We start from the raw sequence: 20,902 nt of genomic DNA, 5'->3' as shown, positions 1-20,902 counted from the left end.
GCAAGGTTAAAAGTGACATTTGCTTAAAAGTGCCCTGTGTGGCACTTACCACCACATAGTAGCACTCCTTGGTTGAGTACACTGTAATTTAATGGATTTTATACATCTAATTAACTAAGTTAATGGCAGCTTTCCAAACTGCCATAACTGCAGTAAATGTTCATTGGTAAATGTTCATTGGAACATTTTACTGCAGTTTCTCACTTCATACAATCACACATGCATACATGTTTAAGTTTATACCCATGCGTGCACACGTACTGCACTGTGGAGGGTGAAGGGGTTCCCTGACCCTTCCCTGTCCCAATTGTTTGACATCTGGGGAGCAGATGTGTGCCTGAGACTGTTGCAACAGCAGATGGAAACATCAAGGCCTCGGTTTGGCTTAGTTAGAAATCCCTGTCTTTCTCTCTCTTCTCTGTGCTCCCCTGCTGCCTTTGACTCTGTGTTTTCTATCTTTCTCTGTGACTGTATTACTGCCACTGTGCAAGCACCCTTTTATTCTCTCAGTCCCAAAGTGTAATCCACTGGAAGATGGTTTGTTTGTTTGTGTTTGCAGATTTTTCCTGTGGGAATGGTGCCATTTACCGGTACTTTCTGAAGATTCTTATTGAGTCCGATGACTTTTCTCTGTGTCTCAGGCTTATTTGACAACTGCTCACATTCACTGAGTGAGAAGGGCTGGTCCGTTGGCATTCGCACCATGGAGCCAGCTGGCACCAAAGACGCGCGGATCTACTTCACGCTTCGCACAGACCGAGCTGTGAAATCCACCACCATCTCCAGCCACCAACGTTACCGAGCCAATGCTTGGACACACCTGATGGCCACATACAATGGTCACAACATGACCCTGTATGTCGATGGGGCAAAGGTGTGTCACATATGGGTTTTGAGCATTTTAAAAGAGTCCAGATTTGTGTTTTCAATTGTGAGTTTTACGCTTTACTAAATATTTCTCTAGTTCTTTACCAGGGATGAGGAAAAACATTTTTTTTAAGTTCTTTAAGCTTGTCATCACTTAGAAATGTTCTCTTTTCTATTTTACCAGTTATTTGTTATTTTTAGTCTGTGATGTAACAATGAGTAGTTCTTTGTATAAACTATTGGAGTGTACAATAGTAAGTAGGGCTGGACGATATGAGTGAAAAACACTAAGAAATCATTTAATGTCAGTTGATATCAATAATTATTGATTGGTGTTTTGTTTTACATATATGAAATGCAACCAAACTGCCGGAAAGCCACAGGAAACTGTGACTTTTCTGTTTTAGTCACAGTTTTCATTTCTCACCGTTGTCTTTTATTTTTAAGCAGTTATGAGGCAAAGTGGAGAAACTGTGCAAGTTATGCAACAAGTTGTTGCTAGGTAACCAAACAGCAAGTGAGTTAGCTGATGCCACTCACCTTGCTTAGCTAGCAAGGTGAGAGGTTGAACAGCTAAAGTATTTCCTGTGTCCACATCCCCAGAATGCTCTGCAGTTCTGAGTTCAGTGTATTTTACATGTTGAATATTGAATTTTCTATCAGACATATTACCTATTGATATTGATCACGTGTCTGTTCAGTGCTATGTTTTTATTTATTTATTGTCCTGTTCTAAGTTTCCAGTGTGTCAGAAGTCACATTTCCAGTCAGAAGTTTACATACCGCCATTGGGAAAATAAATGTCATATTAATTTAGGCTTCCAATGGTAAAGTTGAACTATTCCTTTTCCCATCCGAAATTGTTGCTCATCAGTTAACCATTTAATTTGTTACATAATTGTTTTAAACTGGAACACAGTTGATTAAAATAAGTCACTGAAAGCCAAAAATTAGCACCTCCTCATGTATGATGAGTGTGCTTAAATGTCTGGCCAGAATGTTGTAGCAAAGACAACAACATTTAATAAGTAAGGTTGCAGAGTGTAGTCTAATGTGTTTCTCTAAAAATGTGTAACCCAATGTTTCAGTATTTATATGATGTGGAATTAAAAGATAATAATCCTCCACTTTTGGAATGTTTCTTTTTTCTTGTTTATTTGTCTTAGATGGGAGAAAGCAGCCTCCAGTCCGGGGATCTCTACAGTCCCTTCATGCAGACCTGCAGAACTCTGTTTCTTGGGAGTAAACAATCTGATCTTGGTCAAAGCTTCAGAGGCCACATTGGAGGAGTGGTCCTGTGGGGCTATGCTCGCTCTCATCAGGATCTACTAAAACCACCGCTTCAAATCGACTTGAATGAGCCAGTTTTGGCAATGTGGGCGGATTTTACCAACGTAAATAGCTTGTTTTTGTTGTATTTCAGTTACAAAGAGTCAAGTCTTTTCAGAGATCTAAGAAGCTAAAGCTATTTGAATTTGTGATTTGAGAGTTGTCTCATAAAATTTTGGCAAAATGTTTACAATTGCATTCGTTTTCAAGGTGGAACGGCTTTGGAGTCCTTACAAAACTGCCCTGCATCCAACCGTCATCACTACTCCAGCACCAGAACAAGAACTTGTCTCATCCTTTCTCCCGCCATTGTGTGGCCAGACACAGTGCGACAACACAGACATCATCTCTGGCTACAACAACAACTGGCAGCTCCGGACCCCCAAACGCATTCGCTACCGGATTGTCAATCTCTCGGAAGATGACGGTGGGAATCCAACAGTGACACCAGAACAGATCCAAGTCCAGCATCAGGCTCTATGTGAGGCGTTCCAGCCCTACAACATCACCCTGGAGCTGAGCGTCCACACCGTGAAAAACTCCAGCCTTCGACAGAGATTCATCCTCAGTAACTGTCGCATTGGCAAGATTGGGAACCGGCAGTGCGATCCCGAGTGTGACCACCCCAGGACCGGCCACGATGGAGGTGACTGTCTCAGACTAGGCCACTGTTACAACTGGAAAAGGCAGGATGGGGTTTGTGACATGGAGTGCAACACCATAAAATTTGAATATGATGACGGAGACTGCTGTGATCCAGACGTCACGGACGTTCGTAAGACCTGCTTTGACCCTGAATCTCCTGACAGGTAAGGTTAATGAGCGCTTGATGGAAATAACATAAGTATTGTAGGAAAGTGGTCATTCCCTGTTTGTCACAAATAGGCAGCAGACAAATTAAAGCAAATCAAATAAGAAACCTTAATCAATAAAAACAATGCAAGGATCATAAAATCCAACAGAATATACACTATTTTAGTGATGTAGTTATACTCCTTGAACCTACCACATTTTGTCAAGGTGCAACAAACCTCAATATACTTGCCTTGGATTTTATTTTGTAAAATGGTTTACAAAAGTTTAAAAAAATAATAATGAAAAAAATCACAAGTATTGTGTACATTTGCATTCAGGACCCCTTTTCTCTAATGCTCCTAAAAAATCTAGTGCAATCAAATGATTTTAAAAGTCACTATATTGACAAATAAAATCCTCCTATGTATAATTAAATCTCAGTACAAATAACTGCTGCACAATATTTTACAAATGTATCATTATTGTAATATAGCCAGTAGTATATTAGGTGATGCTTATTGTTTAATGAAGCAGAAAAGAGGGCATTAAAATGTTATGCTGAAGGTAATGACAAACTGTTGCTAATATGATTGACAGCAAAAAGATGCAACTTAAAAAAAGCACTGTTGAGATGCAAATACTGAATTTGATATTCCAAGGGTATTAATACTTTTGCAAGTAGACATCATGAATGAGTGTTAGAACTAAACGCTCAGACAATCTGGCAGAAAAGAGAGGAAACAAAGAAGCCTGTACACTAGGAGATGTAATCAGCTAAATGAAATCCAGCTGTAAACAATCAGTAAAATGAAACCTGGCAGAATACTAGATTAAACAGAATGTGCAAACACTAAAGCTCCACGACATATAAAAACAGGAAATAAAGTTAAATACAATTCAGGACATGGACAAACTACAAAAACTAATAGAACACAGAACAGGAGTAAAATAATAATAAAAACCACACAAAAGGCACGATTTGAAACCGGAACATATTGATTGAACATGATGACATCAGAATCCAAAACACAAAATTCAAACCAGAACACCGAGTCTATAGACCATGACAATCTCCCCCTCGCCTTATCAATTCATTCTGACAACAAGAACATTAAAATAAATATGCACTTTATGGTGGAATTACCTAGAGATAAGAAAACAAATATTCCAACTCAGATAAAAAACATTTTTCGCAGAGGTTTACTCCACTCTTCGTTAGCGTACTTACTGCCTGTGTCATAAACAGCTCGACACGATACATTTACAAACTGGAGCTTTCACCTTCTCAAGTGGTTGTAGAGAAAACCCTGCGGAGTGTGTATGGTGGATTAAGGTAGGCCAAAGTACACAGTTATTTTCGCTAAACAACTCCAGCAGCAGCCCTGCTGCCTTCCATTTGCTCTGACAGACAGGCTCATGGAGAGATCCAAACAGCTTGCATGGAGTCTCAACATGAGGTCTCCAGCCTGGCGCTTTAAAGACCTTAATTCAGGTTCTTAATCCAAATTGTAACCGCAGGTTTACTACGTGGCTCTGGGAACCAGCGACAGACTTTAAAAAGCGACATATTTACTCTTCAGCGTTTGAAGTTAACAGAAAGTGACATCCTTATGCACTGTTGGCTAATGTGTTTCGAATGAGGAAAAAATGAGTTATTTTTCCTCAGTAAACTCTGGCTGAATTAATATCCCAGTATCTACACACAGGGTCATTATATACACTCATAAATTCTTTTAAACACCGAGTTGGTGGTGATTTACTACTTCAGGCTAATAAGTTAATATTATGCAAACATGATTTGCAGATTCGGTGTCCTAATGGTTTAAGATGAATACAGTGGCTTTTCAAAAAGATTAAATCACGTAACTATGTTACCTAAAGTTGTCTACAAATGCTCTACATACCAAACATAATTTAAAGGAAATTTGTCTTTGCAATTTGACGCCTTGAAATTGGCCCGGTTCTTTAAGAAGCTCCTGCCACGGGACATTCAAGGATTCCTCAAACATGCATGAGATGTCAAAGGAACAAACACTCCAGCATCCAGGTATGTTTTTGATGAGAGGATAACATTATAATCTGATATAAAGCTTAGAAAAATATGTACCTGTTAACATTTTCACATTCTGTCAAACCACAAGATTCAATGTATTTTATTGTGATTTTATTTGAGTAACCAACAGAGAGTAGCACATAGGTGTAAAAAATATAACTTTTAAAATTCTTAAGAAATAAATGCAAGAGTGTGTTGTGCATCGTTTTGGTCCTTGTTAATAGTACCATGTTAAATCGCTTAGGCTTAGTGAGATTTGATATATGGTCAATTGATTCCTAACTGGATATGTCTAGACATTGACTGGGCCATTTTAACACTTGAATCTACATCTCCACCTGTCTGCTGGGTTCTTAGTTTCTTTGGGATGCAATTTGTTCACTAATGTTCTCTAGAAAATCTTGAAGGCCTTCGCAGAACAAGCTGGATTATTACTCAGATTAAATCACACAGACAAGGACTCTATAAACTAATTACCGCAGAAAATGACTTTCTGTGTTGGATTTTATTTGTAGGTATCAGAATAAAGGACGCAGAATAAATTTCAGCGAACCATATTTTTTTAGATTCTTATTTGTAAAAAGAAATTAAACCATTTTTCATTTTCCTTGCACTTTGCATTCATGCACTACTTTTTATCAGTGTGTCACATAAAATAAAAAAACAAAACTCACACAACAAAGGTTTTAGCTGCATGGCACTCTGTGGGCCATTCGTGTCTAATTTCTCCATTATTGATATTGATAAAAGATGTTCTGGCTTCTTCTTCCCCTTTCTTTGTTTCTCTTGACAGCAACAGGAAGTATCAGGGAATATCTTGTCCTTTTCCTCAAAAGAAACACAGCATGCTTCTTAGTAGTTTACCTACCATTCAACTTTTTAATTTCACCAGTAGATCAATCTAAGTCTATGTGAAGAGAGCTACCTCTGGCCAACAGATGGAGACTGTGGCTGTACTGTGCAGTTTCCCAGGTTTAAATTTCTGTAGCTTTGTGAATGTGAAAAAAATATCCTGGAAAAGAACACTGTGCTTACTTGTTCTGGAAGACCCAGGTTAAGGGTTTGGTGGAACTTGTATGTGTGTGGCCTCATTGCTTGACCATATGCAGGAAGTTCTTTAGCCTTGTCCTAAGTAAAGATTAATTTATGTTTCTCTGTCTTGCGTTTGGTGGATATAAGCAGAAGAACAGAGGGAAAGCACAGTTGGTAGTTGTAATGGTCAGATGTTCTTTATCACAGCCTACGGCTTCTACCCTGTAGAGAGGACATGGACGCTAATAAAGTAAGTTGGACCGCAGACAATACTGTGCTCTGGTGTTATGCACAAACTCTGAAATGTTCCTTGGCTGCAAAATTCTAAAATGTTGATTCATTCTTGTTTTAATTTGAAGGTTTTAGCAAAAAAACAAAACAAAACAAAAAAAAAAAAACAAAAACAAAAAACCTGACATTAAGACAATAATAGAAAACAAAAACAAAAAACCTGACATTAAGACAATAATAGGAAAAACACAGGATCTGGATTACCGGATTACTGCTTCTGCTGTTCAGATACGAAACGCAATGTCAGAAGTTCCAGTACGTGTGCACTTCAATGAAGCGGTGAAGCTCCAGCTGAGTTCCTGTCTATAAGTTCCCAAACCGCCATTAAAAACAACATAAATGGCAAATACTCAGGAGACCAAAGTGTCGTAAACACTGCAGGTTAGCGGTAGTGTAGCTCTCCTTGAAAGGTTCTGAATCCAGCCGGTTGGAAACGCTTGTACGTGCGAGTCCCTCGACATGCCGGTGCGCATGTGTGCATTTGTGCTCCTGGATCACAAATCAAACTTTCTCAGGCAGAGGGAGATTTAATGTGAGGATGACATTTCGCTGGCATTTGAAGAGCACTGCAAGCATTTTTTATGTTTTGGGATCTGCGTTTTTGATAACTCCCCTCCCTGCGTTCTCCCTGAGCTCCTAGCCGGCTGTTCTGATTGTGAGACCCAACTTGCTGTTGCTTCTGGAGGTGCCAGAGGTTTCAGAAGCCAGCTCCTGTCACATCACAGATTTGTTGTTGTGAGCCAGTTCTGCAGTAATGGCCAGGTACACTGCAGCTTCTGGCAGCACTGTAAAGGAAAGGTGGTGGTTGGGGAATGGGTAGGGAAGAGAATAAGGCAAGAATGAAAAGGCAGGGCTGGGGCTAAAGGGGTCATTGAGGTCTTGTTTGTTAAAAACATGCCCAGGATTTGCTAATATTCTTCAATCAGCAACTGAAGCGTCATTGAAGGCAGCTCACTTGAAACAAGATTCCTGTTTTATTAATTTATATATTAATTCTGTTTCTGCTTTCTGTCACATTGACATATTTCAAATCATAAAACTAATTTTCAGACAAATACAACTTCATCAACGTCCGCACTTTTAAACATTTGAAAACCACACAAACAGTAAAAAACATACATATTCATTACCTCATTTGTTGTTACAATTTTTTTTAAAAGGAACTAAGTTAAATGGGATGATGGGGCATGGTTCTGTGGAATCTAAACCCAGGATGGGCAACATAAACAGAGCACAAACTGAATCAATGACTAAAAACAAAGACGAACGTCCTAATCACAGATACAATTAGATCAGATCAGATCTGACATTTTTAGTCCAAATTTAATACATTTATCTACTTTCACCTTGAGTGAATAGAACAGTTTTTCCTTTATGAATATATAATTCACTGTGTTAATCCAGCCATCAATGCTGGGTTGCTCAGGTTATTTTTATTTTTTTACTGTTCACTAACAAAATATAAAGTAATTTTTATCATGCATCCCAGTGGTCCAGAGTCAAGTCTCCTATTTGATCTTCTACTTAAAGCACATGTTTCGGCCAAATATATTGTTAATATGTTTGATCCAGTGATCTTGAATAACTTGACAACTCCAAAAAATATGGTATTGAGATTGGCTTTTGTGGTGCTTCAGCAGTTTTCAAATGAAAATCTTGTTTACTAAGGGGGAAAAAAGCCATCAAACCAGAAAAGGCTCTTTTGTGAAAACACAGCATCCATCCATCCATCCATCCATCCATCCATCCATCCATCCATCCATCCATCCATCCATCCATCCATCCATCCATCCATTTTCTAACACCCTTGCCAGGTGGGGTTGGGAGGGGTGCTGGTGCCTACTTCCAGTGAACGTTTCGGGGGAGAGGCGGGGTTCACTCTGGACAGTTCGCCAGTCCATCACAGGAAAACAGCACAAAATGATTAATTTTGATGAGTTAGTACTAAATCAGTTGAACAGTTGAATGAAGTAAGCCAAAACATCACATGCCCCAGTATAAAGAAATTCAGGGAATAGATGAGAAATAAAGTCATTGACATCTTACATTCGTAATTGTTTCAGACTCCTGCAAATCACAGGGAGTTGGAGTCCCAGAGCTACTATCCAAAAATGGAGATCATCTGAACTGTGTGACTCCTCCTAGGAATGGCCAATCACTTTTCAGCACAGCTCAGATCAAGGCTTTATTCATTATATATAGAGTTTGAAGTGATTTTGGTATTGTTGTGCTGTTCCAACAACTAATTGTATCAAGTTTCATCCGATTTGGAGGTAGCCTCGTTTATGATGCCATTCACTTAATTGGTGTCTCAACTAAACTTAGCATTTTATTTAAATGACTCTTGGCATGTAAATGTTGACAGATTTCAGCAGATCTTGTGTCAATGTGAGAGCAAAAGCTGCTCCACTGGTGTTCCAGTAGCTTCCAGTTCAGGGTAGGCTTTACCCTGTTGGGTCTCTGAGTTATTCCTAAACATCCTGACTGATTTCCTTTCATCTGACTGACAGCTTAGGCCAGTGTGTACCAAGAATTTCAGAGTGGTCAGATATCCTGCCAATATTTATCTGGAAGCTTGTTGATGGCTACAACCACCACATTGTTATTCAAATCTTCAAAGGATATTTAACCAAATATTGGTAGATGTGTGGTGAACGGTTGCACTGTTGCCTTCTAGGAAGGAGACACGACACTGAGTTCAAATCCTGGCCTGACCTTTCTCCAAGCTCTTTGACAGATAAAAAGTAAATCTTGTTAGAACTTAAAATGAAGATTTGTTTTTGATGTTGGACTTTGTACAGGAGAAGAAAAAAAAATCATCTGGATCCAAATCAATCACGGACATGTCACGACAGACAGAACAGCTTTTTAGTTAGTAGAAATATAGCGTTGCAATTTTTGTTGAAGCTTTAATCCAAGTTTATTTAAACAATGTCTCTCTCTTATTAATATTATGTTTTTGTCTTATTACAGCATTGTTTAAATGTAGATATAGTTAAACATTTAGGTATATAATATATAATACAGTAGGAAGTACAACACGCTACATTTTTTCTTATTTTTGGGGTTGTACTTCACTTGTTGAGTTATCTGCAATGAATGGATTTCGATGCTTTACTTTGTGGCCGTTCTTTTGCTGACTTGTTTTTTATATTTATAGCTAGGGGTTTCACTTCACTCATGCAAAGCTATTTATTTTGTGACTTTGACAGTATTCTTCCTTTGAGGCCTCCTTTCAGTCTCAGAAGCTGAGGAGTTGAGTCTTTAGTGGTCAACTTTCTGTCCTTTGTAATTGTGTGGCCTGCAGTGATGGATTCTGCACACAGCCTCAGCTAAGATCTGCTTCAGTAGTGCTGTGCGAGCAGGGGTTCCCTGAAGCATCCTAAATCTTAAACCTTATTTATATAGGCTAGGTGCCAGAAAAAGCGCATTCTTATTTACTGTGCACCATATACGCTGGAGGAAAGATAGCTTTTAAAGAAGGGCTACATGTACAAAGGTCTTGGCTGCTGAGAAGCACTTTTGGTCCAGTTTGGAGGCGATGCACCTCATATAGCATTAAATTGTCAGTGTTTGGGAAGAAGAGGATTGCTCCTTATTTCATTCATTTACCTCTTTTATATATAAACTAGCCTTTCCTGCTGAAAGATTAACAGAAAAACAATAAAAAAGACTTCAGAAGAGTTTTGAAATATTTTGGTTACTGTTTTGTTCCTTCCAGATTGATACCCATAAACAAACCATTATGTACAGAGATACTATTTCAATTTCAGCATGATTCTTGCAGTATGACAACCTTGAATAAAAAAAAGGCCTGAGACAAACTCATTGAACCCAGGACGATTCCGTTGCGGCCATATGGTGCACATGTTCTATCAACTGAGCCACCCAGTGCTTTGATTTACAACAAAAATGTGAATGCAATTGTTTAAAACATATATCTATATTTGATGCAGCAAAAATACATATAAAATAAATATTTTAAGTGCCTGTAGAATTTCAGAATTTTTGTCATTCTATTCTTTATGCAGCTGCAGAAGTCTAACAAGTTGATATTAGCTTGTTAAATAGTTGGGCCATTCGCAGTGAGGGATGGCAATTTCTGGTAAGCTTCATAGCGCCGAGCTGGATAACTGCTTGCATCATAGCCAAACGTTAGCGACTGGGTAATAATATAAAACTGCAACAGAGTCTACGCTTCCAGCAAGCAATCATTTTTCAATGACCAAGAGTTCAGAGCGCAGAACTGGAAGCTGGTTTTTGCCAGGCTAGCATTGCTGCATCACTCTAGGCTTCAAATAACAGTAGAAAACTCCAAACAATCTTGTATTTTGTGTGAAATGTCATGAAACCTTTGAAATCCTTCATAGCAGTAACTTAATCATGCCTATTTCATACTAGTTTATTTTCTGTGCAGTAAAGTGTTCTCATGAATTATAGATACATGCATTGACTGTTTTTAAAAGTCACCCATTATCAGTACAGACAAGTTTTAACAAGTTTTCATGCGGATGGTAGGTCCATCTACACCAACATATTAAAAAAAGAACTCATACATACATTCATTCCTGTTTTTTTTTCTCATATTTTTAAGCAATGTGACCTTGTGCCGCACCAACACATCAGCCATGTGCATTAACACCCCTCCATTAAGTCAAATAGTTGTGTTTTAGCATGTGGTATTCTCTCTAGACATCCATGGGAGACTCAGCTAAAAGCCTTATCTGTCAGGTATGCAGGAACTGGGTCATTGGTGAGACTTTCTGCATGACTCTCAGACCAAGTTTAGAGCCTTTTGGTGAAAGGTGCAAAAGCTTTCCAGCTATGAAAGCAAAGAAGAAAAATGGCATGTGACATCACTCAGCTGAGGAAAAACAAATTAAGCCTCACACATCAAAGTGCCGCTGGTGTAATTTATCACTGACATGAAGAGAAGGATGTGGGAACAGTGGGCGGTGGGGAGGAGATTGCAATGGTGTGAAATAAGCTGCCCAACTCAAAACATCTATGATTTGAAGTTGTGCTGTGAGGAGAGATATATGCTGATGGATTGATGAAAACTATCATCCGCCGTAAATCGCCCCTACGTTAAGAGAACAACAAAAGTCTCTAGATCCAAACTCAAAAGGCCGAATAACATCCACTCGAGCAAAAATGTATTTCAAACACTTCTATTTTGTTTTATATGCATGTTTGGGTGTGGGTTTTAGTCAGTCTCTATTCAATGGAACTAGCACAATAATTTTATTATTAGTTAGCACAATAATCAAAATGTTGTTTCTTTTTATTATGTTTTAGATTAAACCTGGATTTAATCAGGTAAAAGGCTTTGCCATGTCACATGAGTGACATGGCAAAATGCGCCAATTTTTTTTATTTTAAAATAAGTAAAAATTTAAAAGTAGAGATGCTCCAGATTCAATTCAGATTTTTGATTTACAAAAACTACTGATTTTGTTTTCTGAAAATGACCACAACAGTTGACTTTATAAGTTAGCAAAGATAACAAAAATCACAGGAAAAAAGAGTACAGAGTCTAAATCCACCACTATCGTCCTCAGCATCAACATAAGCAGTGGTTCTAGTCTATAAGTACTTTTCCAAAACTTTGCTTCCCACACATGATGTAGCCCAACATGTCATTATTATTTATGTCTACATAAGATTTATATATAACCGTCTTATTGTAGCTACAAAATATCTTTCTGTCACTCACCAAAATCCTTTGGTTGTGTCCTGATTATGCATGTTTTCTGATCTTTCCCTTCCTGCAGGGCTTATATGAGTGTGAAAGAACTGAAGGATGAGCTAGACCTGAGCGGCAGCGACACACTCAATGTGTTTTTTGCCAGCAACTCGATGCGAGAAGAGCTGGCAGGAGCAGCAACGTGGCCATGGGCGAAGGAGGCTCTTACACACCAAGGTCAGTTACATAAGTAAAACAAAATATAATTTTGAATTTGGCATTCATTTGCAGTTCTTCAGCTTTGCAGGTGTCTGTGTTTGTTTTTCTCCTTCACAGTTGTGCTTTAGCTGTGGAAATGTTGTTTTTTATTTTGTTTCTTTTTTTTTAGTAATCATCCATAAAACATTTTCATTACCCCTGATCTTAATGTTGTTCTGGCAGTGAGCTTCAGTGGAATAATTTCAACTGAAGTGTTAAACAATTCAGTCACTTCTGCATAAATATGTTGGCTATGGCTTCTTCTAACCATCCTAAGTTAATGGAACATTTTAATACACTGAGAAATACTTCTTTGTTCTCACTGCTTGCCGTAACTACGCAGTACACAACACTCAATCGGGGGACCTTATAAAAATAGTTGGTCATTCAAATTCAAATTAATCAAACAATTTATATAATAAATCATTTCTGGCATTTGTTGATTTATTGATGGATTATATTTAGTTTCAGGCTTAATTCAAATCTTACTAAAAACTTTTCTGAAGTTGATTGAAGTGCTCAGGTTTTGCATTATCCCTGATTGATCTAAAAACTCATTGTGTCAAGTGTTTTATGATGTGACACTCAGTTGAATGAAAGTTACAAAACATAGTTCACAATTGGAATCTGTACTCATGATAAATTAGCATTTTGTGTGATCAGTTTTGCTTGTTTGGTTCTCTGGTTGCGACATTTTATGAGTATTTTCCCATCCTCTGCAATTTCTAAATCCATGAAATAGTTTAATACATTTATGGATTACCACAAAATCTATTTCATTCCAGTTTCAGAAATAGTTGATGTATATTATAAGATGTTGCACACTTGAAGCTTTAATTAGTCTCTTTTCTTGTAAATTTTGTGTCATTTGAAATACAGAGTAGTTAGAGGGACTGGCTTTCCAAGAAACACAAATATTTTATTTTTTCAGTTCTGCATTTCTTATCCCTTGCATAGGTGGGATGGTTCTCAACCCGTCCTACTTTGGTACAAAGGGCCACCAGAACACAATGATCCATGAGATGGGGCACATATTTGGGTTGTACCACGTCTTCAAGGGGGTGAGTGAGCGGGACTCCTGTGATGACCCATGTCAGGTAAGACAGATCAATCCTACTGTCTCTGATCACCCTGGATAGGATATGGGTCTAATTTATTTCATGGCATATACTGTATAAGTCGATAATCCACCTCCTTCATTTCTTCCTTTATTCTTTCCTTTGTTTCTTTTTTACTTTTTTACTTTCTTCACTCATTCCTTCCTTTCTTCTTTCTTTAATTTTGTACTTTCTTTGTTTGAAGAAACAAACTAACGGAGGAATTTCCTTCCTTTCCTCTCTTCCTTTGTGTATCCTGGAAAACATTGTGAATTTGACATAAAAATATTTAAGAAGTAGGGATGCACCGATATGAACAACTGATCGGGATCAATATCTGATATTAATATTCCTGTTATATGGCAGCAGTTTGCCTCATCTTTTGACACTGAAATAAAAATACAAAACCACTGAAATTGCTTCTCTGCTTCAGTTAAACATCCCACTACAAGGGATCAAGATGGAAATAAATATTGGTTATATGTATGTCGGACTTATCGAACTGATACTGATATGTTAAAAAAGAACTAACTTTTATAGAGATGTCACTACTGATAAATTGTGCTTTATGTCTAGTCTGAATGCTACAGTTTTTTTTGTTGTTTTTTTTTAACCCTTAAAACTAGAGATGCACCGATCTGATAATATCTGTATCGGTCCTGATATCAAAAGAGTTTCTGGATCAGGTATTGGTGACAATGTGCCTGATCCATGAAGGCAGATCTATTCAGTGTAATTCTATGCATTGTGCTCTGATTGACAAAAACAAAAGGTTGACTACCTTGTTCAGACGTGTGTGATAAATAGTAAAGCATGACATCAGTTTCAGTTCCTTTATTATTTATTTTATGCAGATAAAATAAATAGGAATATTACTCCTATAGCAGCACAGACTGAACAAACTGAAGTTGTTTTTACATGTTTGACGATGCTTGTAAAGCTATTGGTGTATTTAAATGAGCTGTACTGGTGCAGCGTCATCAAATGAAGTTGTAATTCAATAAATTCATGTCTGTTTAAAAAGAGACAGATTTTAAGTCAATTCAGCTCTGTTTCTCTGTATCAGATGGACTGATACTAAGCCTCAAATATCTGTATCGGTATCGGAAGAGAAAAAAGTGGATCGGTACTTCCCTAATTAAAACTACAACCTGTTACACCCACTTTGTTGATAGTATCATTCCATAAACTCTTTGGTGCTTAAAGTCTATCTTTTTCATTTTCATGTTCATATTAATCTTTTATGTGTTTTGGCAGGAGACAATCCCTTCTATGGAGACAGGAGATCTGTGTGCCGACACTGCACCAACCACCAAATCCAAAACCTGCCATGACCCTGAAGCTGTCAACGACACATGTGGATTCACCATCTACCATAACACGCCTTACAGCAATTACATGAGTTACACAGGTAGATGGAGGAAACAAATGCTTATAACAAAAAGCACCTTACACGTACATAACATGTGGGTTATGGATTTTTGCGCAGTATATCCTGCAATCCAAAGTAATTTTTGAGCCTATTACATTTGAATAGGACATGTTGTCATTTAGACCTTTTGTCTTTTTAACAAAGTTAAAAAAATGATAACATTTAGTTATTTGAAATGTGTGTTTGAATCCTATGTTGAATTTGATTCTTAAAAATGTACTAAGTCTCTTTCAACCTCCCCACATCAGATGACAACTGCACCAACCACTTTACTCCCAATCAAGTGGCCAGGATGCATTGTTACCTTGATTTGGTCTACCAGAAGTGGCTGATGGACAGTCGGCCTGCTCCTGTCCCACTTCCCCCCATGGTGACGGGCCAAAGCACCAACTCTGTGTCCATATACTGGCTCCCACCAATGAGAGGATCACTTTTTCAAAGGTATGGAGACTTTATTTCATAGAATCATCATTTCTGAATCAAGCTTGTTGCTCACGTTCAGAGAGAATTTTTATGGATATGATAACTATGCATTTAAACAATTTGGGAAAGCTTAGATCTTATGGATATGTAATAGTATGAGTGAATGTTTGAGTTAAATAGAGGCCCACCTGTAGATGTATTCAAAGGCAACACCTCAAGCACACTTTTTTTTTCCATAGATGACATTGTTGAAAAATCTGAAAGACTGCATCTAAAAATTTGATAGTCAAGATATTATGAAGGGAATTATGAACCTCCACTAGTCTGGGTTATATTTCGCTTATGATAAAGCAAGTTCATGATCCATAAGATGATATACAGAACAGTTTAAAAGGCGATTCTATTATAAACAAAGAACGGTAACACTTTATTTGAAGGGGGGTGAATAAGACTGACATGACACTGTCATGAACATGAATAAGCCTTCATGAATATTTATGACTGTTGTCATAAAGCGTCATTCGGTAAATTATGACACTTTTAATACAAAGTTGACATTATTGAAAATAATAACCAAGAAATCATTACTGATATAAATTTGTTATAAAAGAATTACTGCACTTTAAAAATTAGGTAACTTTATGTTATTAAAGGTAAAGTTTAAACAGTGATGATTTCTTGGTTAATGTCAAGTTGTCATAACAAAGACATTTTGAATAATGTCAACTTTGTATTAAAAGTGTCATAATTTACCGAATGACGCTTTATGACAACAGTCATAAATATTCATGAAGACTTATTCATGTTCATGACAGGTGTTATGTCATGTTTATGACAGTGTCATGTCAGTCTTATTCACCCCCCTTCAAATAAAGTGTTATCCAAAGAACATTAATATCTGACTTTTAAGAACGTCTCTCATTATATTTACACTTGGCAAATAGAAGCAACTTTGCTAATCCTTGCTCACATAAGAGGCTTAGTTTGATTTAACATCAAACTTGTATTTTTAATGTAGTGTATGTAAATATTCAATTTTTACTAATCTGGGGCCAAGAGAGGCTTTTTAACCCGTGTCAGTTTTCAACAAACTACTACCCACCACAAACTATAAATGGATCATTTTTTGAAATATTTTAATTATAAAGGAGAAAGTCTATATGCAATACTCTCAATTTGCTCTGTCAACCAGTAACTAAATTAATCTATTTATCATCTTCTGCTCAGATGACTCTATTGTATGGCTCAGGTCCAATATTCATTTAACACGTAATCACAAAGTGTATATCCTCTTAGCTCCTCGTTTCGTGTGCCTGGCATCGACTGTGGAAACTGCGAGAAAGACGGCGTCTTCCACCAGTACGCCTTCCAGGCCTCGTCACCACGCATCTGTGACACGTCGGGCTACTGGACACCTGAAGAGGCAGTGGGTCAGTCAGAATGATGTGTTTGGGTCTTGAGCGTCTGAGCGGAGGAGTCGTGCTTTTTGAATGTGTTTCAAATTCATGGGCTGGTAGTTGTCATTAAAGGTTAATAGCAATTCTTCACTTCACAGTGGGATTATAAACAATACTGGACATGAAAAATCACCAGAGCTTCATCAAAACAGATTGTATTTCCATATTTCCTCGTCCAAACAATGCAGTGCTGAAAAGAAAGTTTATGTTTCTAATGAGGCTTATGGTTGTTTCTATTAATCTTTCCGCTTCAAAACTACAGTTGACCAAGGTAAACACTTCCTCTGTTGTTCTTTTCACTGTAGGTAGGTATTAAAAAGCCAGGAATGTGGTAACACCAGTTAAATTTCTGCTTCAGTCTCGTATTTCTGTAGAGCAGGTCAGCTTTTCCTCACATTCACACACTCTTACACAATCACACGCAGCCTTGTCCTTGTAAATTCTAGGTGCGTGCAAGGCTAATAGCTCCTGGAAGAGGAAAAAACATAAAATCATTAAATGATAATAAGCCTCTGCTGCAGACCTCTCGCTCTGTGTCTGTCTTGATTTGGCCAAAACGAGAACAAGGACTCTTAAAGGTACATTGCCTTGCAAAAGGATTCAAATTTCTTGAACTTTTTCACATTTTACCGCGTTAAAAACACAAACTCCATCATATTGTATTTCAGTTTTATGTAATAAAATTGACTCTGATTCCTCTAAATAGAACATAGTGCAATCAACAATGTTTAGAAGTCACCTTCTTATTAAATACTGTCTATTTGTGTGTAATTTAACTGTAGAACTTCAACAGCTTTTCTGAGAAGGCCACAGAGGTCTGACAGAGAACATTAGTGTACAAGCAGCTCCCTGAAGACTGAGAAATACAGCCTACAGGTCAGAGACAACCAAAACATGACTGCCCACGAAAAAAATAACACCCGGTGCACGAAGAGTGATAATCAAAGAAGCAGCAGAGAGGCAATGATAATTCAGGAGGAGCTGCAGACATACATTCATGACCTGGATGTGGCCCGAAATGAAAATGAATTTGATACCCCTGGCATAAATCGTCCCAGTCAAAGTCCAGACCTAAAACCTATTAAGAATTTGTAGCAAGACTTCAAATGCAACATTTAAAGAGTCTATTCCATTCCAGTCGGACTTAATGCATTCCAAAGACGAGTAGACAAAGCTCAAATTGCTAGAGTTGCAAAGCTGGTACCTCAAAAGGCTTGCAGGACGAGAGACCTCATGTAGTATGAATGCTTTTGCAAGCCACTGTATGCATCTAACTGGGATAATGTTTGCTTTTCAAACCAAAGGAACTAAGAAATTGTGTCCTATACTTCTAAATATCACACATCTTGGATTTTACTATCCCAATTATGATCTTTTCTTTTGAGGAGGTATGGTTTCTTTTGACATGACAAATGGGGTGAGAGAAAGGAAGGAAAGGAAACACAATCAAATTAAAAAGACACAATAGGGAGATTGGAAAAATGAAATAAGCAGAGCAAAAAAAAAGAAAAAAAAGAAAGAAAACCCAAAAAAACCTGAAAGTACAAACACAATAACACTTTTCTTCTCTTCCATGGAAACTCTACCCAAATATGTGGAAATCCTCTGCTGGAATTTATGCTTTGAAAACAATCGGCAAAGAGAAGCGGGGGATTACAGCTACCCCTTTCGCTGCTGGATCATAATGATGATAAAGAGTCAATTAAAGTCTTACACTAAACAGAGGCATGCAGGTAACTGGAGACAGACAGTCTGTCAGGTTTCCTCACTTCCTTTCCACTGTGTCCCATAAAGACGATGTCGCTTAAGGAACCCGCTGGGATGGCCAACATGACCTTCAGTTTCAGCTGTAAGAAAAGAGAATAGTATAAATATAACCCCTACAAAGTGTTTTCTGTGTTCTTGGCTCATTTGAGTCTGTTTTATGCCTTTTATTTTAATGCCTGGTGTCCTGTTGTGATGGAGCATTGTGGTTTATGAAAGTAAGTCGAGTTCCTCGGGGCTCTCAGTTAAAAAAAAAATAGGACACACAGCAGGCTGAGCTCAGGAAGACTGTAGTTAAATAAAAGCACATTCAAATCGAAGGTTGCTTATATATGTGTAATATAAGTATGGAAAAAAGCTGGGAAATTACTTATAGAAGTCTAAATTTCTTAAAAACTTGCCATTTTAGTAGTGATGTGGATACTTTTGAGATTCATTGTAGCTTTCTTTGGAAATGGAAATACTGTTTTCAGTCATTCTTTGGCTTGAAATTGTAATCTTTGCTTAGATCCAAACTTTTCTTTTGAATACATTTGTCAGGTTGTTCATTTTCACAAGAACCTGATCCCATTTCCAGTTTAGGTTAGATTTCCCCTCAAACCGCTTGTTTACCTACTCTGAATTTGGAAATTCTGCAGACCACGAAGGTAGCAGAAAGCTCATTTACTTCAAACCAGCCCATTTTAGTGTGGTTATGGAACAGTGGGTTTTATTATTAGCTAATTACTTTAGGAATTTTATTTAACCCCCTTTGGTTGAACCTGGCTGCTTCCAAATCAAGAAAATGGATAAAAACCTCAAATGAACTTGACTTGACTTACATGCTGATATAGCACTTTTGAAAAATAGGAGGCGTTAATTTTATCAATCAGTTATAAAAGCTTTATCACTGTTATAATTCAAGATAAAAGCACAAAACCATAAGCATCCAAAGACTGTGTGTTCACAGATCCAACTACTGTAAATTTATGTTTTCTCACTTCAGTTGTACTATTTATTTTACATAATTTACACAGAAACTTGATTTTCTTTTGGATTTATTTTGAATTTACTATTTAAGCTCCATGTTATGTGGCATGCAGACTGGGAAAGGAAATGCGGTTCTCATCCGGATAATCTTAACTAAAAACACAGTGATTAACCAGACCGCAATATTCATTAAAAACACTGTTAAGCTGTATAACTTCATCTGACTGCTTCCATGTGAACCAGAAAACACTTACAAGTAAAACCTTTATGGTTTTATGTGCGCGAACATCTTAAGAATACAATGTGTTTTTTTTTTTTTTTTTTTTTAACGAAAGCTTCATTGTTTTTCCTTGAAGTCAAAATATCTGTTGTTGTTTTGGGTTTACTGCGTTGCAATTCTAATGCTGCAAATATGTAAATACGTTCAGACAGGACATAAGTGAAAGACATATTGCCAGTAGCTTCATTATGTGTTAATAAAGAAAGAATATTGGTCTATTTCCTATATAGTTTACTGTAGATCTTAATTTTGCGAAACTGCTTTATACTAGTACCTATTGCTAAATTTAAATTCCAATCACACGCTAGTCAGTTTTTATGGGGCAAAGAGAAATTCCAGCTACAAAAGCCATAAATGAATGAGAGTTCAGGTTAAAGTCTGACAAAGAAACTCTGTCTAAGCACTTTTGCATTTTAATGATGCAGAATGGACACAGTTATTGGAAATCTTCTTTTAGGTTGCACACAGTATATTCATGTACCTTAAGCACTTCTTATATCTGTCACATCTACTTCAACATACTTGTCAAAGCTTTGACTTTTAACATTTTTATGTTTTGGAAATTATTTTGTGAAAACTTTCAATTTGATAGACCGACAAATAAAACCAAATAAAACTGAAGGTTTTGCTTGTGACGAAACAAAACATGGAAAAACATAATTTGATACTGAAAACTTTTGGGAGTTACCGTATGCTGCATCTGCGTGGATTACGATGTTTCTTACCTCAGGGCCGCCAGATGTGGAACAGGCTTGTGAACCCAGTCTGCAGGCCTGGAGTCCTGAGCTCAGTCTCTATGATGCCAACGTGACGTCGCCATGCCCTGAAACAGAGGGCTGCACCCTGACTCTACGATTCCTGCACCCTGTCGTTCCACACGGACTCACACTATGGGTGACCTATACATCCACGAGTAAGTGTTAACGGATAACTAGTATGTTTTAATTTCTGTGGTGTGTTGGCTCCATGTCTAGTGACTAATGGTTGATGAATTATTGATACCAATGAATCAGAGTTTAAAAAGATATGCTCAAAGAGAGGCAGGTTAAATTTTCTGCAGTAAAGATTTTACACGAACACATGACATTTAAGAGTGATTTTACACAAACACATGCTTGACGTTTTTTTCTGTGAAGTCAACAATCTTGACTTTACTTGCAAATCTGAAT

The 20,902-nt window shown here is 37.4% G+C and overlaps 1 protein-coding gene across 1 annotated transcript in view; it reads left to right on the top strand.

Moving 5' to 3' along the window:
- Positions 1 to 20,902, top strand: part of pappa2 (pappalysin 2) — a 67,811-nt gene that overhangs the window by 5,436 nt on the left and 41,473 nt on the right. Inside the window, exons 2-10 of the mRNA XM_007552506.2 lie at positions 642 to 874; positions 2,034 to 2,261; positions 2,407 to 3,005; positions 12,142 to 12,290; positions 13,269 to 13,408; positions 14,666 to 14,819; positions 15,089 to 15,281; positions 16,560 to 16,693; positions 20,464 to 20,646. Coding sequence (XP_007552568.1) covers positions 642 to 874; positions 2,034 to 2,261; positions 2,407 to 3,005; positions 12,142 to 12,290; positions 13,269 to 13,408; positions 14,666 to 14,819; positions 15,089 to 15,281; positions 16,560 to 16,693; positions 20,464 to 20,646 — 2,013 coding nt within the window. The remainder of the gene's footprint in view (positions 1 to 641; positions 875 to 2,033; positions 2,262 to 2,406; positions 3,006 to 12,141; positions 12,291 to 13,268; positions 13,409 to 14,665; positions 14,820 to 15,088; positions 15,282 to 16,559; positions 16,694 to 20,463; positions 20,647 to 20,902) is intronic.

This window comes from Poecilia formosa, unplaced genomic scaffold, assembly GCF_000485575.1.
Source record: "Poecilia formosa unplaced genomic scaffold, Poecilia_formosa-5.1.2 Scaffold49, whole genome shotgun sequence".
Taxonomy (NCBI): domain Eukaryota; kingdom Metazoa; phylum Chordata; class Actinopteri; order Cyprinodontiformes; family Poeciliidae; genus Poecilia; species Poecilia formosa.
Note: the sequence above shows the minus strand (reverse complement) of the source record. Positions and strands in the feature narration are given on the sequence as shown.